This window comes from Thamnophis elegans, chromosome 16, assembly GCF_009769535.1.
Source record: "Thamnophis elegans isolate rThaEle1 chromosome 16, rThaEle1.pri, whole genome shotgun sequence".
Classification (NCBI taxonomy): Eukaryota; Metazoa; Chordata; class Lepidosauria; order Squamata; family Colubridae; genus Thamnophis; species Thamnophis elegans.
In genome coordinates this window covers 21,212,202-21,238,999 of record NC_045556.1, presented here as the reverse complement: position 1 = coordinate 21,238,999, position 26,798 = coordinate 21,212,202, and the positions used below count along the sequence as shown (strand labels likewise).

General features: G+C 43.1%; 1 protein-coding gene across 1 annotated transcript; it reads right to left on the bottom strand.

Annotated features, from left to right (window-relative positions):
• Window positions 1-723: 723 nt before the first annotated feature.
• ARRDC4 (arrestin domain containing 4) lies at window positions 724-26,455 on the bottom strand. Its single transcript, XM_032232820.1, has 8 exons — window positions 26,113-26,455; window positions 17,966-18,035; window positions 16,097-16,244; window positions 10,500-10,602; window positions 9,742-9,998; window positions 7,352-7,514; window positions 5,189-5,343; window positions 724-4,698 (listed from the first exon to the last, which is right to left on the bottom strand). Exons 1-8 carry the CDS (start codon window positions 26,420-26,422, stop codon window positions 4,642-4,644), a joined length of 1,263 nt encoding a protein of 420 aa, XP_032088711.1. The 5' UTR covers window positions 26,423-26,455; the 3' UTR covers window positions 724-4,641.
• Between the last annotated feature and the right edge of the window lie 343 nt (window positions 26,456-26,798).

Genomic DNA, 26,798 nt, shown 5'->3' with positions numbered 1-26,798 from the left:
AGCAACATCACTTGGACTTATATACCGCTTCCCAGTGCTTTTCAGCCCTCTCTAAGCAGTTTCCAGAGCCAGCCTCTTGCCCCCAACAATCTGGGTCCTCATTTTACCCACCTCGGAAGGATGGAAGACTGAGACAAGCTTGAGCTGGTCAGGATTGAACTCCTGACAATCAGCAGAATTAGCCTGCAATATGGCATTCTAACCACTGCGCCACCATGCCTCCAAGAGAATATTAAAGGTGTAAATAAGCTAAGCAAAACAAAATCTATGGCAACAGTGTGAAATATGTTTTGAATAAAGAATAAAAATTGAACAGAAAGTGGGGAAATTAATATCTGGGTGTGCTAAAAGCAAAACAGTTTTCATTTAGGCCTCTCAAAGAAAATTTCCAGAGGGCTTATCGTACAAAAGCATAAACAAAGTCTTAGGACACTTGGTATTTATCAAGGTCATAAATGACACAATTCCTGGGCTGGATTCCAAGGACTAAATTTAAAACTTAATGGAATTTTTAGGGGATTTCTGTTCAGTTGCTTTTTGCAAGTGCATTTCTCTTGAAATGTCATGAGCTACATTGTTTTGCCTTTTTCCCAGATGCTAACTTGGGAAAATACCCCCTGCATGTGGTGAAATAGCTTTTAATTTTCAAAAAAATGATGCCACCTCATACTATCCTATGTCTGGATGTGCAACTTTTTTTCTAAAAAAAGGATCAAGACAAAAAAAAAGCAACCTTTCTTCTTTATTAAGAAACCCATAGGGCTCACATTTTAATACAAAGTACAATAATTGTAATTATTTTGCTTGCTTCGCACAGGAATTGAAAACATAACAAAACATACCCTTTCATTATTGAGAAATCATTGTGCAATGCCTATATGATTAAGAAGCAAAATCTGTCCTGAGAAGAGAATGCAAAACTTATGCTCATTCAATTTTATACCGAGGGACAGCATGCTTGGGAATATTTTTCCCCCTTCTTGTTTTAACAATATATTAAGGCCACACTTGATTTGCATGATATACGTGAACTCAAGATCATCCCCTTGATTTGTGCTGATCTTCTTCTTTTGATATATGATCTTTGTAAATATCAATAGCCAGCTCTTACTAGTATTTTAATCGCCCCCCTGAAAGCACCAAATAATTATCATGGCTTCAACCTTTTAAAGATGTGCATTTTGTACCATTGTATTATTGCTCTTCAAGAAATCAAGAAAAAGAAGTGTTTAGCAAGGAAATTTGGTTTTGTCTACATTTTGACTTGAAAAGCAAAACAAAAGGCATTTCATTTCTTTTTAAGAAGGTCTTAAAGCTGGCTGGGGTATTCTGGGAGTTGAAGTTCACAAGTCTTAAAGTTCCCAAATTTGGACACCCCTACCTTTTGCTTCAGTTTTCCTCTCTTGGACTATCTTTTACAGAAATAAACAGAACTAATGGTTTGAAGGGCAAGAGACTGGATTTGAAATGTATTTTTTTGCCCTTTTTAGAGGACTGCTAAAAAGGCCAGCGAGTCAGTTTCCAATGTTGTTGTTGCAACCAAGTTGTGCAACTTAATTTCTTCAGAATAGAAGACTGAATGTTCCTTGACCTCCTGCAGAGGCTGTCATATCCCTTCACAGCATTTCCCCCTCTTGGGGAGGAAACGAAATCTGTTTCGTTCACCACAGTTCAAAAGTAAGCCTGGAGGATGGGCTTAGGGCTGGCAAAAGTTTATTTAATGAGGACAGAGGAAGAGAAGATGGTTTCTAACCAACTTGGTTCTCTTTTCTCAGAAGGCTGCTTTTTAAACAGAACACCTGGCTTCATTTTTTTTTTACCAGAAAACAAGCTTGTGGTTGGTGACTCTGCCTAAACTCAAGCTTGGAGAGTGGAAAATAGGTGGAATTCAACTCCCAGAATTCCCCAGCCAGAAAGCCAGTTTAAACTTGAGAAACACAGCTTGAGAGTACCTCTCTCCTTTCGGTCCTTCAAATGTCATGAAAGGCTGGTAAAAAGTTAAAAACAAACACACTTTGCTCAGTCATTACACACAGGCCAGTATAAGGCGCTTCTATTTAGGATCCAGCTTGCAACCACGGGAGTCAACATTTGCAAAACATGCTGTGCCATCATCCGAGCCCTGTGTCCACAATGTGCCTCCTCATTTCAACTTGTCACCCTGTCTTTCATCTGGGCATGTGGCATAGAGGCACATCCAAAAATGTAGGGCATATGTGCAGCAATAGAGCTTTGGGGTATAGATACTCTTGGGTTCCATTGCAACTGGTACGCTGCAACAGGGCCGGGCGCCTCCATTGGCAGGCACGTTATGCGCACATGCGCACCCACCACCTGTGGAGCTCCAGCTGCTCGGTGGAGCGTTGTGCAGGCGCCGTATGCTGTGCGTGCGTGCACAAATGGCCCGTTTCCTTCAAATACGGGTAAGGAATGAGGGTGGGTGGGTCCTCCAAAGCACTGTTCTGGTACTGTGGCTGCTGTTTCCGACAGGCACTGGTACGTGTGTACCGGGGCACACCACCCAGAACCCACCATTGGTCCAAACCCAAAACTTCTGAAAGACAATAACAATAGCAATTGCAATAGCACTTAAAACTTATATACACTTCACAGTGCTTCACAGCCCTCTCTAAGCAGTTTAACAGAGCAAGCATCTTGCCCCCATCAAATTTCATTTTACTGACCTCGGAAGGATGTAAGTGTGAGTCAACCTTGAGTTTGGTGAGAATCGAACTGCCGAACTGCAGGCAACTGCAGTACTGCATTCTAACCACCGCGCCATCATGGCTCAAAGACAAGGTAGAAGTGCCATAGTGCAGATGGCCAGTGTGGCCTACCAATCAAGAAAATAGGACATTTCTCACCCTGCAGAAGTATTGGTTTTAGTGCAGGCAGTCCTCGACTTACAACTTTCTTGCTTGCCAACAGAAATTTTGTGGTGGTTAAGTCGAGGACCATCGTTTTATGGATGGAAACGCGGGTGATATTCCTGGACGGAAATTGTAGTGCAAAGGCTAAAAGGTTACAGTACAGAATTTTCCAGGAATTAAGAAGGAAGATAAGACTTTACCCTCAGAACAAAGCACCCTGACCTGAGAAACAAATTTAAAGAATAATTGCACCCTAATAATTTAATCCTAAATTTTAAATCCACGTATCACAGTACCTATAATTCATTTCTCATAAAACTTCACAGAAGGTTATCTGGATTGTTAACCATGGTCTCTATTTGGATTCTGTTAATCCTAAGAAAGGCAAGCTGGCCTCAGTGGAAAATATTTTTGGTCTCAACTCCTATCCTAGGAAGGAGTAGAGGGATTTTTATTTTTACAGGATCTTTTATCATTCCATGGATATATTCCTATAGAGTTTCATCATTCACTATGCAAGTTTTTAAAGAGCGCAAAAGCATCTTTGTTATGTTCAGCTTAGCTGATATAAAGTGCCAAAGCAGCAGCATGTCACCTGCCATCTTATGCTTGTGTGCTTCACTGCCATGTGGCGAAAGTCCACTATGAACTCTGGGAAGGGTTGGACGCTTGGGGGAAAGCGAAAATAACTTCTGTGTCTCCCCGAGAGGCTGCTTCAAGGTCACCTGCTGGGAGACGAACAGGTTCTGAAAATATCTTGCCTGAACCTGACTAGTCATGCGGGGAGAGGGGGGGGGGGGAAATCAGCGATGGGAGACACTTAAGAGAAAATGTGAACTTAGGGTTTTTGGTGCACAATGCTCAATTCTGGCAATGCATGACTGCTATACACTTAACTTGCAATAAAGCTATACCTATCCCAAAGATTGGAGCCAAGGATCGTTTTTACTTAGAGGTTCAAGTTGTGACACAGGATCTCAAGTTGCCGAAGACATCCTGATTGAAAGGTTGGGCTGTCCTGGCCCCTTGCCAAATCATGCCACATTGCTGAAGCACCCCTCCCCCCACAAAAAAATCTCAACAATCAGAAGTGCGGAGCAAAGCGACTCTTGAAATCCAGCCTCAGCTCTAAAATTGCAATTTCCAAAGCTGGCAGTGATACTAAGCTTCTGCCTATGCAACATTGCATAGAGTATTTTTTAATATCGCTCCCTTGGTAAAAAAAATGTCACAGTGTTGCTCTGTGATTATTAATCTTAGGAATGGTACGTTCGTGTGTATAACAGGAAAAATAATCTGCGGAGTCAAAATCTCACATAATCTTGATAGGGAGTTGAACGTTCCAGGCAGAAATCCTTGCATCTGGATACAGATGCAGATATTTGTATTCCCAAAGGTAGACCTTCTGTAGCTGGTTATTTTACTGCTCTCTGAAATATTCTGAACACTACTGAGAAGAGGCACTACAACCTCAACTCAGGTTCTTCTCAGATATGGCCCAGAGTCAACGTTTAGGGGTGATGGGTGGGATAAAAATTTAATAAATAATAAGTATCTGGCCAAAAAATGTCCAGGCTTCGTTGTGTGGGCCAATGACTTCAACAACCCATTCTTCCACGCTTCTCTTCTTGTTCAAGATTCGTTTTGACTTAGGTCTTCTGGTGCCTGCTCCAACTTTAAATTGTTTTAATGGAAGAAAACAAAAAAAGATTTGCTTCAAGCAGAGGCAATAGGAGAAAAAAACCCAAATCAAGGCTTTTTGGAATCACCCTTAATCCATGAGTGCAACTGGCAGATTGTCTTCTACTTCAGGAGGATAGGGGTCAACCTGCACAGAAAAATAAAAGTATTTACGGGATTCGTGAATTGACATAAGAATTACCATATTTTTCAGAGTATAAGATGCACCAAGATTTTGAAGAGGCAATTTAAAAAAAAAAGTTTTTGTACTCTGCAGACCTCTCAAAAATGGCCCGTTTTTCATGAAAATGGGCCCCCTTTTTGTTAAAAAAAAAGAGCACGAATAGCCTTTAGGAGGCTTGTAGAGAGCTCCTGGGGGCTGCCCCCCCCCCAAAATGGCCGGTTTTTTGCTCCTTTCTGCCCTTCCAAGCCCTCAGCAGCACTCTGGAAGCCTCCTAAAGGCTATGCACAGCCATTTTTGCAAAGGGGGCGGGGTTTCAGGAGGCCAAAATGCTGTATTCAGTGTATAAGATGCACCCAGATTTTCACCCTTTTTTTTGAGGGAAAAAGGTGCATATTATATTCTGAAAAAATATGGTATATGAGCTTTCAAGATTGTACTTGAGCGTGTCGGTTACCTCTGAATAGAGAGGCGGCGGCTGAAATCGGAATTCTTGGATGTAGGCGAGCATAGGACAAGGCAGCTGTTCCTCACAATCCACCGAAGTGGGATAAACGGTAACATGTCTTCCATATTCTTCCTCCGATACTATATCAGCATAATTGGGTGGTGCTGGGGAACAAACACATGTGAATGGAGATGTAACTCTTCCTCTCAAAGTAAAAGTAAAAAAAGTAAAATCATACTACAATGAGTTTCTTTTCCAGACCAATCAGTTCCTGAGCTGTAACTATGATGACTGACAATCCAAATTGCAGCCATGATACAATTTTAGTACAACATCAGCTTTTAAAGAGTGGCTTCAATTCAAAGAACAATCCATTCCTGGATGAAAAGACTAACATCAATCAAGAGCAATTAAAATTATAGGCAGAAAACCTTACTTTAAATCAGTGACTTAAATAAAGTTTGCCACTGATCGTTTCTCTCCATATTTTTAAAGCAATAGTACAAATCAAATCAAATAAACCCATCATTTATAAATAACAAAGGGTGTATTTTACATGATTTTAAAGAACTTGATACTGATGCAGGAACAAGTACTTGCCTCTTATATCCAGCCTTGGATAAAGTATTACGATAAAAAATGTCTACCCCCTTTCTAGAGTATTTCAATCCTTTCCTAAAAAAGCTATTTTCCCCCCAATGGACCAACATGCTAGGCTCAGTTTCCCATTAAGCAAGCTTGGAATTATGCTCTATTCAGCCTGCACTTTGTGCAAATTGGTGTAGTCACAGAAATAATATTGAGAGCCCATGGATTTCAGAGTAAAAGCTTGTCAGGTCTGCCATCTTCAGCTGACTTTGCTTTCCTGGTATCCTGCCATAAAACACAGGAAGGGGCGGAGAATGGGGAGTAGTGACAGGATGAAAGGAACCAGATCTGTCCATCAGGGATGTGAGTTTGAGAATGGAATGCAAAACTCCACCAAGGAGGCGCCAAACCTTAAAGCTGTTACCAAAACATCTACTGTATTTTTAGGACTACAGATGCCCTGGAGTAAAAGACGCACCAAGATTTCAAAGAGTAAAACCAGGAAAAAAAAAAAGGTTTTGCCCTCTCCGGCCCCAGGAGCACTCTGCAGGCCTCCCAAACCCTCTGCGTGCCCCGTTTTAGCAAAAAACAGGCCCGCTTTTGGCCTCCCAAAGCCCCCAGGCATCCTGTTTTTGCTCTCCTGAGCCCCCAGGAACACTCTGCAGGCCTCCCAAACCCTCTGTGTGCCCAGTTTTTGGCAAAAACGGGATGTGCCGGGCGGGGTTTCGGGAGGCCAAAAATGGCCATATTTGGTTTATAAGATGCACTGACATTTCCACCTTCTTTTAGGGGGGGGAAAGTGTGTCTTATAGGCCGAAAAATACGGTAATTCAAATTCCATTGGACACTCACGAACTGATGAAGGGGGGAGGGCCGGGGAAGAGGAGAAAAGACAGACTTTGCTTATGCTGTAACCACTTGAACTTAGTAAAAAAAAAGAACCTTTTGCTACAAAATCGAGTTGAGGATCTTTCTTTCCTAAAAGTTGGGACAAGCTTGACAAAGCTGTTATTGTGGGTTCTGTGTGCTCTCTTGAGCTTGATTGTTTTCTTGCAGATGTTTCATTACCCATCTAGGTGACATCATCAGTGTTGCGAGTGTGCAAACCTTCTAGCACTGATGATGTTACGTAGCTGGGTCATAAAAAATCTTCAAGAAAAACCACCAAGCTCAGAGAACACCGAGGATTCCACGGTTCAACTCTGAAATGCAAATATTCTACGGGTATCATCATCAAATGTTTGAACATTAAAAAAAACAATTTCAATGTACATATTTTAAGTAAAATAACTGATTTTATCCAACCTATCATAAAATATCTCATCCACTCTCAAAGGCGTGCCAATATAATCTGGCATTTTATTTCAACAATTCTTTAACATTCCAGTGAAAAACAGCAATTGGTCTAGGCTTCCAAAAAAGCTTTTATAAACAAATTGATTATCAGTTTCACTCTCTCCAAGTCAAATGCTTCCCTCAGTATACCAGCTTTCTTTTGAGATTTTTTTTTCAAGATTTGTTTTTTCCTTGGAACTAAAAAAAAACCTCAGCCCCAAACGATGAGAAAAAATAAAGGCGTGCTACCTTCCGGATGATCTGGCAGAGTCTGAGCCAGCCACCTCATATCCATGGCCAGCTGGTTGACAAAATCTGAGTTCCTGCTGGAAAAAACTGTACATGGAATTGTGCCAATGACCAGAGGCAGTTCAACCATCAGCTTTTTGGCACCGGGAATATGAACGTATACCTGTGATGAGAGAGAAGACAAATTTAAACAATTTACCTGAGGGGAAGCAAGTTGGTAATTTTCCAAGCTGCCAAATACCCACAAACACAGTAATTTTGGATAAAGCTAAGAGTTTTGCAACAGGAATCACCTCTCCAAGCTATATCCTGGAGCTTTCAGGCGTATTTCAGAAGAATTTTTTTTCACTCATTTCATTTAGTTGCCTTATAATAATATTGAATCTTTTGTGAGTTAAGCTCCTGTTAACCTCATGGACATATCTAGCTAAAAAGGTAAAAGTTCCCAACTCTAGGGGTTGGTGCTCATCTTCATTTCAAAGCCAAAGATCCAGCGCTGTCCGAAGATGTCTCTATGGTTATGTGGCCAGCATGATTCAACGCCAAAGGTGCATGGAACACTATTACCTTCCCACCAAAAGTGGTTTCTATGTTTTTCTACTTGCATTTTTACATGCTTTCGAAATGCTAGGTTGGCAGAAGCTGGGACAAGTAATGGGAGCTCATGCAGTGATAGGGATTTGAACTGCCGACTTTTCTGATACAAGCTCAGTGCCTTAGCCACTAAGCCACCAGGTCCCAATAGGACATATCTAAAAAGGAGTATATCTCAAGGGATATATCCCAATAGGACATATCTAGATAGTGGTATTTTCCCACTTTACAGGGCTAATCCTGTAAGAAAGGCAGGAAGGAAACATTCTGGTGTTGTTTCTAGCCTAATCTTTATTGCCCTGCTTCAAAAGTTAGACAAAAAGGAGACGGTCTGGTTTAGTGTTTAAGACACCAGACCCAGAAGCCATCCAGGTGACTTCTCTCTCATCCCAAACCCACAGGGTTGTCAGTGTGGGGAAAATAGGAGGAGGAAAATGTTAGATGTATTTGCTGCTTTGAGTTATTTGTAAAGATGATAAAGGTGAGCTACAAATAAACGAACAAACCTCCAAGGTCCCTTCCAGCTCATTCTATATACTATTCTAAACAAATAATGCTTTCCCTGGAAATATTTTTAAGGTTTTCAAATGCATCATTAGTCTTGAATCCCTTCATGCCCACAAGAGATCTAAGTCCAGCCTTCACTGAATTCTGTTGACTCTTATCTACCGCCAATTTGTCTTGACCATTAGTAGTTCATATTTGTATAGCAATAGGAAATCAGGATTTTTCAATGACATATAGCAATAGCACTTAAGACTTATTTTTACATACCTTGGAAGGATGGAAGGATGAGTAAACCTGGAGTCCGTCAAGATCGAACTCCTGGCAATCGGCAGAATTAGCTTGCAATACTGCATTCTAACTATTGCTCCACAGTGGCTCCTTGTAAAGAATTTTAGGAAGTATGCTAAAGCTCTCTAAAAGAATCTGAACTACTAATGGTCAAGGCAAATTGGTGGTAGAGAAGAGTCGATGGATTTCAAAGAGGTCTGGACTTAGATCTCTTGTGAGTGTGAAGGGACTTGAGACTAGTGATGTCTTTGAACCCTCCCTTGAGCTCAGTCTGGTCATCTCCTACAGTTACAGTTTAGTCTAGCATCAGAAGGCAAGACAAGAAGTAATGAGCTTGATAGAGGGTACCCAACCTAGAAGTAAGAACAATTAACCAATGGAATGGCTCCAGAGGTTTTTGGTGCTCCTTCACTGGAGGCTTTCAAGAAGAGACTGGATACCATTTGTCTGGAATGGTATAGGGTCTCCTGCTTGAGGAGAGGGTTGGGCTAGAAGGTCTCCAAGGCCCTTTTCAACAGATTGGTTCTATCATTCTATAAGTCTGTGGTCTTCTAACGGTTTCCTATTATAAGTCTCTGTTGTTCCATTCTTCTTAGTTTCTGAGGCTAGGCAAAATCAGCTAGACTGATTGTCTCTTGCATTCAGTGGTGGGATTCAAATAATTTAGCAACAAGTTCTCTGCCCTAATGACCGGCTGGGTTGGCATGGCCATGGTGGGCATGGCGAGGTTGTGTGACAGACAGTATTCGGCCTCCTGCACCTACCTGAGAGCAAAAGTGGGCTGTGGGGAGTGTGCCACCTCCATGAGCCCCATTTTGGGCCTAGTTGGCCTCCCTGCAGTCTCCTGGGAGCAAAAATGGGGCGTGGAGGGACTCCTGGAAGGGACACAGGGCCAGCCAGCAATTTAACAATCCGTTCACCCGAACCGGCTGAACCCCATCAGTGCTTGCATTACAATCAATAGATCATGACTGATTGAACCGGATGAAAACCATACTCACAGCCAAGGAATATTCCACTCTTATAATGCAGCAGTCAAGGATAGAAGGCGTGACAGGTGGGATTTTCAGAGTTTTGCCATTCCAGGTATCTGTACTTCCTGAGGCAATGTGGTTTCCTCGCACATTCGCGAGCATTTGACGGAAAGTCTTTGTTTTCCCTCTAACTACGTAAGTCTGTATTTGGAAAATGGCAGCTTTGGGCACAATTAGCCGCGAGGAACAATTTTCGATTTCTGCATAAATTGGTATAACTTCACCTAGAGCCAAAGAAAAGAGCCCAGGAACACTGAGTAAGTTATATTGTACCTACACAGCCTCCTTCTTCTGTAGAACAGATTTTTCTTAAGTATGCCTTTGAAAGTAGTAATTATTGTCGGTAATATTCAATTCAGGAAAAAATTCTAATTGTGCAATAGGCAACATGGAAAAAAAAGCCACATTTGTAAACTAATCTATTATGATGAAAAAGATTTTTATTTTTAGGACAGCTCCCTCTTGTTGCTCCCCCCGCTTCTTTTAGTTCCTCCCTCTAAGCTAATACATTTTAAAATGTAAGCACTCGTTATGACAGCGGGCCTTAAGCAGATACTTGTTATGATGGAAATTAAATTGATTTAGTCACACGTATATAGGCTTACTAGATTTCTCTTTCTAAATCCATTTCCACTAGGAAAACAGAATTTCTATGAATTTATAAAGAACAGCATTCACAGCATATTCCAAAGCCAAACATAATAGCGTGAAGGGAATATACTTACCATTACAAAACCCTTTCCTATCGATTTTGGCACTCAAAGAAACTGGACCTGAAGTGAAAAACCAGCACCCAACCATTTTATCTTGAGTTTGTCTTACAGGACTCTGCAAAAAGAATAAGAATCCGTGAATGTCTGTGGAGATTCTCAGTCATCCAGGTCATGGTTGTCCCAAAGGGGCTTTTGTTTCAAGAGGCAACTGGACTTTCTTTGAAGATGTTTTGCTTCTCACCCAAGAAGCTTACAGAGTTCTTCAGAAGAAGAAGAATAGCCGAAGAAGCGTCTTGGATGAGAAGCGAAACGTTCCTCAATGAAAAACCAGAAAGTCCAGTGGCCATTCTAATCTCTGGGGGAATGATGCTCCAGAGAGAGGGAGCCACCACAGAGAAGGCCCTTCTTCTGGGCCCCACCAGGTGTACTTAGCTAGGGGATGGGATCTGCAACATTCCTTGCTTTGCCCCCCTGCTCTAGGGGTAGATGTGACCAACAAGAGACATGCCAGACATGTTGCTCTGATTCTGAAATATTCTTAGTGGGCTCCACAGTGACTGTACAGGTTAAGTCCTTGACTTACAACCATTCATTTAGTGACCGTTCAAAGTTACAATGGCATCAAAAAAGGTGACTTATGGCCACTTTTCAAACTTTGAACCACTGCAGCATCTCCATGATCACTGGATCAAAATGCAGACATTTGGCGACAGACTCATATTTATGATGGTTGCAGTATCTTGAGATTGTGTGTTCCCCTTTTGCGACCTTCTGACAATAGAATAGAATAGAATTCTTTTTAGCCAAGTGTGATTGGACACACAAGGAATTTGTCTTTGGTGCAGATGCTCCCAGTGTACATAAGAGATACATTCATCAAGAATCATAAGGAACAACACTTAGTGATAGTCATAGGGTACAAATAAGCAATCAAATCATACTAGGAAACAATCAATATAAATTGTAAGGATACAAGTAACAAAGTTACAGTCCTGCAGTCATAAGTGGGAGGAGATGGGTGATAGGAATGATGAGAAGGCTAATAGTAACAGTAATGCAGCCTTAGTGAATGGTTTGACAGTGTTGAGGGAATTATTTCTTTAGCAGAGTAATGGTATTTGGGAAAAAAACTGTACTTGTGTCTACTTGTTCTGGTGTGCAGTGTGCCTTATAGCGTCGTTTTGAGGATAGGAGTTGAGACAATTTATGTCCAGTATGAGGGGGGGTCTGTAGATATTTTCACAGCCCTCTTTTTGACTCGTGCAGTGCGCAGATCCTCAATGGAAGACAGGTTGGCAGTAATTGTTTTTTCTGCAGTTCTGATTCTCCTCTGAAGTCTGTGTCTGTCTTGTTGGGTTGCAGAGCCAAACCAGACAGTTATGGCGGTGCAGATGACAGACTTAATAATTCCTCTGTACAACAAGCAAAGTCAATAAGGAAGCAGGATTCACTTAACAGTTGTTGAACAGTTGTTCTTTTAAAAACTGTGGCAAGAAAGTTCATAAGATGGGACAAAATTAACAACTCTCTTAGTAACAGAAATTCTGGGCTCAATTGTGATTGTAAGCCGAGAATTACCTCTAATACTTTTTGGAAAAGATATCTGGTCCTCGCTCCCCTTCCTCGTTGCAGTCTGCCAAAGAACACACAATCACACCCACACATACACATCCCTGAAGCACTTGCTAGCTCATTGTCCTCTGCCAACCTGAGGTATCTGCGTCAATCAGTATTGGTTATTATGATCCCTAAAATGACATTATTGCAAATGACTGTGGAATATTAAATGCATCTTTTCTGGAGTGCATGAAAAGAGCTCATGGTGACTCTGCAGATTTGGGATTCTGATTTTTGGAGGGTCAAGATGCGAGGACACAGGAAAAAGAAATCTCCTGCTTTGGGCAGGGGTTTGGACTAGAACAGGGGTATCAAACCCAAGGCCTGGGGGCCGGATCTGGCCCACGGGATGCTTAGATATGGTCCACGGAGCGACCCTGGAAACAGATCTGGCCCACATTGCCTCTGCCAGTGAAAATGGAGCTCCGTTTTTGCTGGCAGAAGGTTGCAGGAGTCTGTTGCAGTCAAAAACAGAGCTCGGAAGCCCGTTTTCTCTGACAGAGTGCTTGCGCCCCCGACACGAATTATGTTGAGCTGGCCACGCCTACACTGGCCCTGCTCATCCTGGCTCCCCAAGGTCAAACACAATCCTGATGAGTCCCTCAATGAAATTGAGTTTGACAACCCTGGACTAGAAGACCTCCCAGGTCCCTTCCAGCTCTATGATGCTATGAAAAGACACGCCATACTCTTTTCTTTATGGTAGAAATGCACTCTGCTTCCGACACCTGACTAAGAAGCTTGTGGTTTTTACTGCTTATGAGCCCTGTTTTTCCATTAAAATGGAAACAAAGGTTACCCTAGATGCAAAAAATGCTACTTTTTTTTAACAATAGAGTGGAAATGAAAACATGGGTTTATTTATTTTTAAGGTTACTCTTCTGCTTTCTCGGTGGCTTGAGATTGCGGGAAGGTTTCCAAGGTAACTCAGAGACTTTCTCTGGTACTATCCTTGGTTTTACTAGTTGTAAACAAATATTTTGAAAGGGAAGCCCCCCCCCTTTTTTTTTACAAGAGCTCTGCAATTCTTTGCTACGGGATAGGTGTAGGTTATCTTTTCATAATATTAGCTCACTGTGTTTGGCTTTCCCTTCAAATGACGCGTGGAACTGTCACAGATACAAGCCAGTTGCCAGCATCCCAACTTTGATCACGTGACTTTGGGGATGCTGCAACTAAGTGGGCTCTCGGGTTTATTTCTGTGACTATAGCTGTAACAGGTGGGTCCTTGACTTACAACTGCAATTGCACTCAAAATTTCTGTTGCTAAAGAGTGTTGTTAAATGACCTTTGCTCCACTTTACGACCTCTCTTGCCACAGTTGCCAAGGGAATTCCTGCAGTTGTGAAGACAGTAACACAGTTGTTAAGTGAATCTGGGTTCTCCAGTGACTTTGCTTGTCAGAAGGTCGCACAAGTGGATCATATGCCCCATGGACACTGCCACCATCATGAGTCAGCTGAATTTTGATCATATGACTATGGGAAATGTTGCAACTGTCATTAGTGTGAAAACCGGTCATAAGTCACTTTTTTCAGCGCCGTTGAGACTTCAGTCAGTCACTGAATGGTTGTATGTCAAGGACTACCTGTATGAAAGATAAATAACTACTGATATACTCCTTGACAATTGAAAGACAATTGAATTAATGTTGTTAAGTGAGAAATTTGTTAAGTGAGCTTTGCCCCATTTTATGACTTTTCTTGCCACATTTCTTAAGTGAACCATTGCGGTTGTTAAATCAATAACACAGCTGTGACGTGAATCTGGCTTCCCCATTGACTTTGCTTGTCAGACGGTCACAAAAACAGATGACACGCGCCCCCCCCCCCCCCGGACCCTGCAACCGTCGTAAATATGAACTGGTTGCCAAGCCTCTCTGAATTTTGATCACGTGACCACGGGGAATCTACAAAGGTTAAGTGTGAAAAATGGTTCATACGTCACTTTTTTCAGTGCCATTGTCACTTTGAACGGTCACTAAATGAACCATTGTGAGTTGAGGACTACCTGTAATTATAATTATTATTCCTTTGCTAACTATTCCTGGGGAGGGTTTGACCTTTGCCCTGTGAACGTCAGTACTCTTCATAAAACTGAATCCGTTCCAACCTGGGCTGCTCTTGCTATTCAAAACCCTTCTTGAAGCTTGTTCTGGCAGAATGCAATCAGCAGCATTTAAAGAGAAAGAGAAGCCAACACTCTCTGCAATTCGCATCCTGGGGCTACCTATTTATAGAGGAAAACCTAGAAGGGAGCTCACTGAAAAGGCAGTGGAGCAACAGACCAAAGTATAAAGGGCCAGGCTGCAGCTGGGGACCAAGGATTATGTGAAGCGGCCACAGGAGATAACCAGGCTGCGCCTGAAGGAGGGATCAAACACGTCATAAGTCATGAGTCTCTGTATGCCCACAATAAAACTTTGCAGATATACAGGCTTGGAGCCCACAGAGACATTGAAACACTTGTTCGGTGAATTTTGCCCCATCTTGCGACCTTTCTTGCCACAGTTGTTAAGTGAATTGCTGCAGTTATTAAGTGAGTAACAGGGTTGTTAAGTGAATCTGGCTGCCCACTTACGTTGCTTGAGAGAGGTCTCAAAAAGTAACCATGTGACCACCCCCACCTCCCCATGACACTGCAACAATTGTAAATACAAGCCGGTTGCCAAGCGGGCGAATTTTGATCATGTGACCATGGGGATGCTTCCAAAGTATGAAAAATGTTCATAAGTCTCTTTTTTCAGAGCTGATGTAACTTTAAATGGCCACTAAATGAACTGTTGTAAGTTGAGAATTGCCAGTATTTGTAGTGAAAGTCATCTGTGTTCCTAACAATTCCCTATTTGAAAGCAGAAATGTTGCTTTGGCGTTTTAGGTTTTTTGAAAAGAACATCCAAAGACTGGCTGTACAGTTTCCCTCCAGAACAACGTGGTACAATGAGAACAATGGCATGGTACTTAAAAGTAAGGGTGTGTATTCTTTTCTGTGAATGACTGCGCTATGGTTCAATAGGGGCGTGGATGGTCTGCAAAATGCATTATATCGTATTGTATGATAAAGGCTCATAAGTCAAGGAGAGAAGCAACTTAGAACTCAGGAGAAATTGCCTGACAGTTAGAACAATTAATCAGTGGAACAACTTGTAAATGCCCCAATACTGGAGTTTTTAAGAAGAGATTGGATAGCCCTTTGTCTGAAGTGGTGTAGGGTTTCCTGCCTAGGCAGTGGGTTGGACTAGAAGACCTCTGAGCTCCGTTCTAACTCTGTTACTCTATTCCACTGATGGCGAACCTTTTTTGGCTCGCGTGCCATAAGTGGGGGGAGCGCGCGGGGGAGGGTCGTGTGCGGGCGTGCCGCACCCATAATGCAATGCGCGACACCCGCCCAGTGCACATGCGTGCACTACAGGTGCTCCCCACCATTTTCTGCATGCTTTTTTCACCCTCCCCAGGCTCCAGAGGCTTTATAAGAGCCTAGGGATGGTAAAAACAGCCTTCCCCGCACCCCTCCCCCCGGACGCCCTCCGGAGGCTTCAGGGACTTTCAGGAGGCTTCCCTGAAGCCTCCGGAGTAGTCAAAACGACCCTCTGAGCAAACCAGAAGTCACTTTGTGCTCCGGAGGCTTCACGGAAGCTCATGAATCCTCTGGAGGGCCTCGGGGGGGGGGTCTTTTTGCCCTCCCCAGGCTCCTATAAAGCCTCTGGAGCCTGGGGAGGGCAAAAAATGGCTTTAAAAAAGGGTGAACTCAGCTGGCCAGCACGCGCATGCACGCTGGCCAGCTGACAGGGCAGCGTCTCGCGTGCCCTGATAAATGGCTCCGCGTGTCACCTGTGGCACGTGTGCCATAGGTTCGCCATCCCTATTCTATTCTATTCTATTCTATTCTATTCTATTCTATGTCACTTTTTCCTGCCTCGTTGTAGCTTTGAACGGTCACTCAATGAGCTCAATCTCCTGATTTCCCTGGTGCTTGACGTGTGCTGCTCTTACCAAGAGAACGGGAGAATTGAGGTCGATGTGGCTGATCACTTGAAACTCTCTCGACACCGTCTGATGGGGGCCACTGGCGCTTTCCAGGGTTACAATGACAAAGTACCGAATACTGCCGAATTTCCCTGTGAAAGAGGTCGCCAAGTGGCTGAAACACGAGACAGAGAAAGGGCAATTTAAGCACATTTTTCTTGGCGCAGGCCGACTTATCCTAGGCAACTGTTTACGACTTTCCTGCTCGGATGACAGCACCACAAGGGAGCTTGGCAGGTCCCTTGTGGCGTTGACAGGCATATTTACGAAATGCTCAGGTCATGAGAGATTGCCATGTGTGCATTCCACATGACTATGGGTTAAGAAATTATGCTGAACAGAATTCAGATTCTGGCACGTTATGATGGCTCGGGGGCTGTTTGATTGACCCCTTACTTGTGGTCAGATAGCAATAGCACTTACCGCTTCAGAGTGCTTTTACTGCCCTCTCTAAGCAGTTTACAGGGTCAGCCTCTTTCCCCCAACAATATGGGTCCTCATTTTACCCACCTCGGAAGGATGGGAGGCTGAGTCAACCTTGAGCCGGGCAGGATTGAATTGCTGGCAGTGGGTAGAGTTAGCCTAAAATACTACATTCTAACAGGAAGGAAGGAAGGCAAGAGCAAGAGTTTAGACTTATACACTGCTTCTTAGTGCTTTTACAGCCCTCTCTAGGCAGTTTACAGGGTCAGCCTCTTGCCCCCAACAATCTGGGTCCTCATTTTTAACCACCCCGGAAGGATGGAAGAGGTTGGTTGCTACTGGTTTGGGCGAACCAGTAATGGTATTTTGGCCTTAGTCGCAGAACTGGCAGCGACCCAGGCTGGCCACGCCCCCCAACCGGTTCCCTGGTCACCATTGCTGGCAGGTTTTCTTAGCCTCTCAGAGTTGGCTTTCACCAGGTATATGCAAATGTGATACTTCCAATAAAGCTATTTTTTGAGGAATTCACCCGCCTCAGAGTTTTTGCTTGCAATGGATCTATTACTTGGAACCCTGACACATTATTTATTTTATAACTGGCAGCAAATACTAAAACTTCTGATGCTCAGAAAACACTCTGGTGTATCTGTCTATGGAGATTTTTGGTCATCCAGGTCCCGGTTGTCCCAAAGATGCTTTTTGGGGGGTTTTCTTTGAAGACATTTCACTTTTTATCCAAGAAGCTTCTTCAACTCTGACTGGATGGATACACTTTCTGGTGTATATTTCCAACTATTTAAATATCTATTTGATTCATCAAACAATCAACCTTAGTGAACAGCAGAAGTACAAAAAAAATTGCTACTGCTAGCAGAAAATTTGGTCTCCGCTTGAGTCACTGTCCTAATCACATTTTTCTTCTTTCTCCCACAAGGTTTATCAATCAGCTTAGTCCATGCAAATGGTATTCAATTTATTTAAAGCTACAGCTATTCATAGAATTGGTACTTAAGGATTTTGTCTTTATTCAAACTGCCGAATGTACCTTTGCTAAATCCGCATTTCTGCTGCAACACAGTTTAATTGTATTCTATAATGCCTCTTCCACATGAAGAGTGGATTGTGCATCCCTCGCTTCTTGCCGTCATTATCAAGGACAAAGTTACTTCAGTTCTGAAGTCCAACTTTTTGCATTTAAGGATTTACCAGGTACTCACCATTAGCTTAAAAAAACCCTTTTAATATAATGCAAATCAAAATCAATGTAATGCAAATCAAAATTAAATCAGGATCATGTCAGAAGAGTGTACTATGTCCAATCCACTTTGTGTACCATTGGTACAAAGCTTACAGAGATTCTGTGGGAATATTTACAATGAAAACCAGCATTTCAGTTTAAGTGGCATCACTTACTGGAGAGGAAGTTGAAAACTGAAAGGGAATTCGTGTTTCCCAGCTTCTAAAAGGCTGAAGCCCTCAGCATCTATAGACAAAAGAAAAAAATATAATTTAAAATCATGCTTATTAATCATAGCCATTATTAAAAGCCCCCAAAGAGTAAAATCAGTAATATATCTATGTGCTTATTAAATACATTTTTTTGGTTCCGCTGATATGCAACAACTATGACAGAACTAAAATTAACCTTGAGCAAATTTTTAATGAAAAGAAGGACTAAGGGAGGTATGACAGCAGGGTTCCAATATCCAAGGGGCTGCTACAAAGAAGAGGAAGTCAAGCTATTCTCCAAAGCTCTTGAAGGCAGAATAAGCAGCAATGCAGGGTAGATAAAAATCGAAGCTTTTTTTTTAAAAAAGAAAAGTTAAAAAATGTTTTTTTATTTAAATTGATTTATTTTTATCATATTTATTTTAATAAAATGCTTTTGGAATAAAATTTATCTAAATATAGTTTTCTATTTAAGATACATTAATAATTTAGTTTATTCAGCATGAAACGGAGCTTGGTTATGTAGCATGAGGCTGTATATTCTGCAATATTTACATTTTGGGTAAACTCATTCAATGAATCCAAGCTCTGCAAGCTGAGATGACATCCACGCTAAATAGGAAACCTTCATTTTGTATGCAAATAATAATATTCAAGATTCTAACTACCAGCAAGAATCAGTCTTTGCATTTAAAGAGCACCTGTCATTTTAGATCCATCATGGCAGCGCCCGTTAGCGGGCATCCACTCACCTGCTGCCCACCATGTCTCTCACCTTGTTGTGTCACTGCCGCATCACCTGCCATCCCATTAAAGTGAATGGTGAGCCAATATCGGGTCAGAGGAGGAGCCGCAGCGGGACAGAGACAACAGTTGCTCTTTAAAAATTATGGTTTATACCCAGTTGATTTAAATCAAGCCTTTTTTGCTAGTGATTTAAACCATGTTTTAAATCGAGTTGATTTAAATCAAATCCACCCTTAAAGCAATGGATGGAAACTAGTCAAAGAGGGGAGCAACCTAGATCTAAGGGGGAAACTTCCTAACAGTGAGAACAATTAACAAGCGGAACAGCTTGCTTCCAGAGATTGTGGGTGCATTTGCTTAACATCCACCACAAAGAAAGGTTGTAAAAGTGGATGGGTCATGTGAGTGATCTGTTTTATGACTGTCATGACCTGTGACCGCAATGGGCAGGATCCATTATGATTTGTAAGTCAAGGACAGCCTGTACATTCCTATTCAGCAATTCTATTTTAGTTGCATTAAACCCTGGTTTCTTACTGTTATTTGAACAAATTGAGGTGACACTTCCAATGTTCAGCTGAACCCTGCTGTGGGCAGAGGCAGGCTGGGTTGTAAGGGCTCTTACTTTAGCTTATACTTTATTTGGTCAAGTGTGATTAGGCACATTTGTTTTTGGCAGTGGTTTGCTCTCCAAGCTTGTTTCAATTTAATTTCTGAACGTTTCGTTACCAGACTAGGTAACATCATCAATCTTGTCCTATTCTCCTTAGCTTACAAATGTCTCGTGCCAGTGTGGTCATGCGATTGGTTGTTCATTTGGAGCTTTATTTAAATTCCGAGCAGCTGATTGGTTGTCTGGTTGATTGACACACTTGTCTCTGGTGCAGAAGCTCTCTGTGTACATCAAAGCAACAGAATAATGGTACTAACTTAGTAACTGCAGTGCTTTGCTTAACAATTGTGGCAAGCACGGTTATAAAATGGGGCAAAACTCACTTAACTGTCTTGCATTGCAATGGGAATTTTGGGCTCTGTTGTGGTCGTAAGCGGAGGACTATCTATACTGCTTTTATTCCTTGCAAGATCCTCAAAAGGCCACTGGAGTGAGAGAAAGCAGAGCAGAAAGGGACTGCGGGAAATTCTGCATGGTCAGTGAGCAGGGCTAAATCATTTTATAGACCTTTTCCTATCAGGCAAAGGCAGGAAACCCTTCAGAGATCCTTCAGAAACTGCTGAGCCCCACAAATTGGGTCAGGTTGTGCTGAGGAACACAACATTCTGCTGTAGTTGTGCAACATCTGGAAGAACACAGCTTCTTCAAGCCAGACAATGTAAGCAAACATTTTAGAACTCAATTAGCATTGCAGAAAATTCTGCTGTGCTTTGCATGGTTTGTATTTTCTACTAGCTGGTAACTCGGCATTGCCCGGGTATTTATTTATAGGGGGAAAATGTCTGGACCAAACATAATTTATAAGTTGGATTTTCCCCCTTACCTTGCGTAATACTTGCGAAGCTGTTTCCATGGCAACTCCACTGTGCTGCCAGTAGAAGCCATTTTACAGCTGTACAGTAGAAGCCATTTTAAGGCACAACAGGCTGTATCGTAATAGAACACACACCCCGAGAGGTGTTAGGGGTGTTTTACCCCCACAATATTTTTTCCAGAGAGTAAATCATCGGTGTACCAAGGTTGGTTGAAATTGCTTGAGGTGTTCCAGCGTTATGCTGGAGAAAACACACAGACACACACACACAGTGCTATGCATGTTTGTCTTTGTGTTTTATATCTTCAAAAGTGAAAAACATTTGTGATGTCACTTTATGCAGAGAGAGATTTTTAAAAAAGCAATGAACTTGACTGAAGTGAAATGGGATAACATGAATGACAGGGAACTAATTAGATTTTAATGTTGTAAGCTACCCCAAGGGCAGCATATGCCTTACAAGGGTATCTATGAATGGAAGCACTCCAGTGACTTGCACAACCACAATAACTCCTGCCAATATGAGTAAGGTAGCCCAATAGTTCAAAAGTGTCAAGTACAAGCCAGAAATCCTGGCTGGCCTGCCTGTGAAATTTTCTTCTTTTGAAGGTTTGTTTTCCAAGCTGTTCAAAGGGAAGGGCAAAGTAAGCCAAAGGGCTCTTCACTCACATGTCCCCAACTTACAACAGTTCATTTAGTGATTGCACAAAGATACAACAGCACTGAAAAAAAATGACTTATGACCATTTTTTCACACTTACAGCTGTTGCGGATCCCCATGGTCACATGACCAAGATTCAGATGCTTGGCAATTGACTCATATTTATGACGGCTGCAAAGTCAGTGACAAGTGGCTAGATTCACTTAACAATCTTGTCACTAACAATTTCACTGATTCACTTAACAGCTATGGCAAGGAAGGTCATAAAACAAGGCAAAATTCACTTAAATGCCTCACTTAACAGCAGAAAGTTTGGGTTCCATTGTGGTCGTAAGTTGAGGACTACCTGTATTACGCATTAAATCAATCTTTATTCATGGATTAAAGTGCAAATAAGGGGGATTCATTTGGTGAAGGCAATATTATCAAATCTCACCAGGCTCAAGGTTGACTCAGCCTTCCCTCCTTCCGAGGTGGGTAAAATGAGGACCCAGATTGTTGGGGGACAATATGCTGACCCTGTAAACTGCTTAGAGAAGGCTCTGAGAAAACACTGTGAAGCGGTATATGACTCCAAGTGCTATTGCTATTGCTTTATCTGTCTACCTATATATCTATCTTTGGCGCTAAATCACTGCTCACTGCCAGGAGTTCGATTCTGACCAACTCAAGATTGACTCAGTCTTCCCTCCTTCCGGGGTGGGTAAAAATGAGGACTCAAGATTGTTGGGGGCAAGAGGATGACTCTGTAAACTGCTTAGAGAGGGCTGTAAAAGCACTGTGAAGTGGTATATAAATCTGAGTGCTAATTGCTTAAGATTCTTCCTTGTGTAGAGAAAAGTCTACAGAAGGGAGAGAGCAAGGGAAGGAGGAGGTAAACTGGCACCATGTGCTAAATTCTGTGCCTTGCTTGAAGTAGAGGCACATTGCCATTGATTTGCTATGCTGTTTTAAAAAACGGGCTGAAACTGGTTTTTGGATAGCTCTCTGGCATGGAATGAAAAGCCGAGTTCATGCAATATAATACCTTCTTTTTAAATTCATTTTTAATTTAATTTTCTTCAGGGGGGACAAATTCTATTTTTTCTGTTTTCTAGGCATAGGCAGGGAGTTTCTAAATCTCTTGTAGTCACTTAACAGCCAACTTCTAATGAAGGCAAGGATATGTTAAACACGCTACAACTGCTGGGGATGCAAACGGGCCTAGTTTCACCAGATATAGCTGCCAGTGAGAACACAGCCTTAAAATAGAAGCTGCTCGGAATCAAAGCCTCTGGAGAACTCTGCTTGCCCCTTCCCACATAGCTGCCAGTAAATCCTGGAAAATTCTAGTAGGGAGTCGTATTTGATTTATTTATGGGAATTTGTCAAACAAAAAGGAGAACAAGAATAAGAGAATAAAAATACAATACCAGAGACTATAGGCATGTTAGTGCACTTATGCATGCCCCCTCTACTGACCATTTAAGTAGGAAGGTCCACGGAAGTCAATTTGTGACTGAAACATTAACATGTGGAAGAAAATTCAGCAAAACTCTATAGGACCCTAAAAGACCAATCAAGTTATTTTGGCACCCCCCCCCCCCCAAAAGATGCTAAAGCTTCTAGTGCTTTTAATGGTTGTGTAGAAGACTCAACTTCTACAGGCCCTTTTTAAGCACCTACTGGAATGACTTATGGATGGGAAGTAACTTCATTCGTTACAGCAATCAAATAAGAAGGAAAAAGACATTATCACTTTTGTATTGTTATCAAGAAAACGATGTCTATGTAGTTACCAGGGATCAGACTCAACATGTGGAAATCATTGCAGGTAGTCCTCCACTTACAACAGCTTGTTTAGTGACTGTTAAAAGTTACAACAGCATTGAAAAAAGTGACTTATGACCATTTTTTACACTTACAGCCATTGCAGCATTCCCATAATCACACGATCAAAAGTCAGATGCTTGGCAACTGTCTTATATTTATGACCACTGCAGTGTCCCAGGATGATATGAGCAGCCTTCTGACAAGCAAAGTTAATGGGGAAGCCAGATTCACTTAACAACCATGAAACTAGCTTAACAACTGCAGCGATTCACTTAACAACTGTGGCAAGAAAGGTTGTAAAAAGGGGCAAAACTCACTTAAATGTTTCACTTAGCAACAGAAATGTTGGACTCAATTGTTGAGGTTGTAACTCGAGGATTTCCTGTCTCCCCCCCCCCCCAATTCCAACAACTATTCCTCCAATTCAGCTGGCATAAAACTTTTCAATTCCTTGGCACATGCCCTTCTCCCTTGTACCAGGGATCCTCTCATCAACTTCAAGCATTTGCTACTACAGACTGGAATTACAGAGGATCTGTCAATGATAATAGTAAACAACCACGTGGATACATTCATTCCTTTCAAATCTTCCCAGTAAGTAATTTTTATTATTGTCCCAGATCAGTATTACAAATAAAAAGCATTAGAACACAAAATAACAAATTGAAACAAACTTTTGGAGGTCTTCTAGTCCAGTGGTCTCTAACCTTGGCAACTTTAAGACCTGTGGACTTCAACTCCCAGAGTTCCACAGCCAGCTGGCTGAGGAACTCTGGGAGTTGAAGTCCACAGGTCTTAAAGTTGCCAAGGTTGGAGACCACTGTTCTAGTCCACTGCACCATTTCAGACAAATGTCCAATCTCTTCTTAAAAGCCTCCAGTAACGGAGCATTCACAACTTTTGAAGGCAAGCCTTTAAGCCACTGGTTGATTGTTCTCAATGTTAGAACATTTCCCCTTAAAGTTGCTTCTCTCTTTGATTAGTTTCCATCCATTGTTTCTCGTCTTTCCTTCTTGTGCTTTGGAAAATAGGTTGACCCTGACTTCTTTGTGGCAGCCCCTGAAATATTGGAACACTGCTTATCATGTCACCCTAGTCCTTCTTTTCACTAGACTAGCCAAACCTAATCCCTGCAACTGTTCTTTCAATGTTTTAGCCTCCAATCGTCTTTGTTGCTCTTCTCTGCACTCTTTCCAAAGTCTCAACTTCTTTTTTGTAATGTGGGTGCAGTATTCCAAGTGTGGCTTTGCTAAGACTTGATAAGCACTAATACTTCATGTGATGACAATCATGAAAAAGACAAGATAATATATTGCAATTAGTGATGGATTTTCCTTGTCAAAATCTGCCTAATTTTGCAGACAGTATAAGGAAATTGGGTACATTCAAAGGAATCCCTCTAATCTTCCTAGTGTCTCTGAGTATTGTCCTCTGAAAGGAGCCCATCACCTGGGTGTTTTCCTTCAGAAGGAAATGACAGACTTTATACCCAGCTCATGCTCCTCAATTAAAGCTTGGTTCCAGCCACTTTCCCATGGTACTAAATGAGCTGCCCTTCCCCTTTCCAGAACTGTAGATTCCACTTCTTGAATGTGCACATGTGAATTTCCATCTCCTTCCTGGCTCGGCTGCCAGCACCTTTATTCTAATCCAGAGAGCCTCTGGGGCAAAAAAAGGCAGTGGCTGATTGTTTCTCTGATACTGCATAAGATAGTGCTTTAGAATGCTGCAATTATTGTTATTTTGAAAGCTTTTTGACATAAAGAGGGCCACCATTTTTGCCTCTTTCTCCCCCATCCTGGCTCACCCAAGCTATCTCTCTACTCCTATCCTTTCTCTTATGCTCCTCTCCTCTTTTCATCTGACTGAGTCTGCACCTTGTGAAGCCATTCCCATTTTATGGATTCATCCCATATCCGCTCTGTATATTTTACCAACCGGCCTTATCTTAGCTAGCTGATCTTTAAATGGCTTTTGCATTATTTAACGGGGGAGGGGGATGTTTCAGCATGCGCACTACGAAAGCAGGATCCCAATTGTTCCAGAGTGCCAACAATTTCTTTACACAGCAGCAGGCAGTGAAAATAAAAAAAATAAAAAAAATGAAAAGGCTATAAACAGTCGTTCTGGGGCTCTCCCCACCCTCGATTAGACAGGCTCCAGCCTCATCAACCTGAGTTCCCCTACCAGGATATCAATCCTCCAGGGAGATTTATTGCTTTCTCTGCTCCTATAAATAAGCCTGGCAAGCTGGAAGAACAGAATGTTTTCCGTTTTGATCTTCTTTTGGGACACGGCTGAGCTCAGAAATGGCCTTTTTTCTTTTTAGGTAGGTGACTAGATTAGAAGTTAGGATAGACAGAAATAATTTTTTATATAGCATGGAATAATTGAATGACAATGGACTATGATCTAATATAAATATGTATTATTGCTGGAAACACATGAGTTGATTGAATGTAATAATTATGATTAATTTCATTAGTTTTATCTGTATTGGAATGTAGGACACCCAGGTGCCACACTGTTCATGCATTGATTTATTTATTAAAAAAATAAAAAAGACATTACGTACGTGTCTGTCTGTCTGTCTGTCTGTCTGTCTGTCTATCTATCTATCTATCTATCTATCTATCATCTATCTATCTATCTATCTATCTATCTATCTATCTATCTATCTATCATCTATCTATCAATCAAGAAATGGCCTTTGTGAGCCTCTTAACGGCTGTTCCTACTGGTAATACATGCATGCACACTCAGAAACAGCTTCCCTTCTGCCCCACTGAACGCAGCATCCATCATCCACAGCCACCAGGACCATGGGAACTGAAGCCAGGCGCAGCCCCCTTTTTCCCTGCTGGAAAAAGACTGGAAGCATGTGGACATGATTAGCCCCATTCTCTCCACCGAACTTACTGGACATACTAGGAAGAGATCCGCTTGACATCCTGCAGTCTGGTGGGACTGCAAGGCCCATCATCCCCCAAACAAGGGCAGAGTCAGAAGGGGGAGGCAGATGCAGGCAAAACAAGGAAGGAATAATGACTCCCGGGACCCTAACCCCCCCTCCCCCCAAGCGTACGAACGGTGGAATCGTAGTACGAACGGCTGGGCATGATGGGAGACGGGACTCCCGACGTCTCTGGCGCGGGGCAAAGCGGCTGGCAGGAAAAGCCGCTTTCGGGGAAAAGGAGCTACGGGAGGAGGACTAAGGAGGGGAGTTCAACCCTCTGGTCGCTCAAGGAAGTGGGGCGGCTGCGGACGATGGGGAGTGCAGTCCCGCTTCTTCGAAGGAGGTACTTTTGCCGAGAGGGGCTCCTTGCTGAAGCGCCACACGCCGCGGCCGGGGATAATGGGGGCGGTAGTCCTCCCTCCCTCCCACGGCCCCTCCCTGGACTCGCCTGGCAGCAGCAGCTCCCGCCGGGCGTCCAGGTAAGGCACCTCCGCTTCCACACGTGTCCCGCTCGCCGCCGGACGAGTAGAACGAGGCGGCGGCTGCATCGGCGGCGCTTCGGTCCAAGCCGCCCGGGCGCCCCCGCAGGCTTGGAGGCGGAGGGCGCGCAGCCTCAGCGGCGCCGCCAGTTCCAGCGACACCTGCCCGGAGACCTCCTGCCCGCCGCGGTAGCCCTGAGCAGCGCCGGACGCCTCGCCCAGCGACACCGACAGCGCCTTCACCGGCGGCAGCAGCAGCGGCCACCCGCGGCCCGCCATTGCCGCCGCCTCAGACGGACTCGCCGCCGCGCAGGCGCCCCGCCCTCCCCCGCGCGGGCGCCCGGTCCATCTAACCCCGGACGGGGCGGTGGCGCATGCACCGCGCCGCCATTGGCCGCCCGTGCGGTACGTCGGACCGCCCGCAGCCAATCGGAAGCGGGCGCGAGCCATGTGCATGGGCTAGTAAACAGGGTGGGGGCGTGGCTTAAGGGTTGGTGGCGTGGGTTGGTGGGGAGAGTGTCTAGCGGCTTCCCCAACCGGGCGCCCTCCGAGGGTTAGAATAACAGAGCTGGAAGGTACCTTGGAGGTCATCTAGTCGAACCCCCTGTAAGCAGGAGAACCTATACCATTTCAGACAAATGATTATCCAATCTCT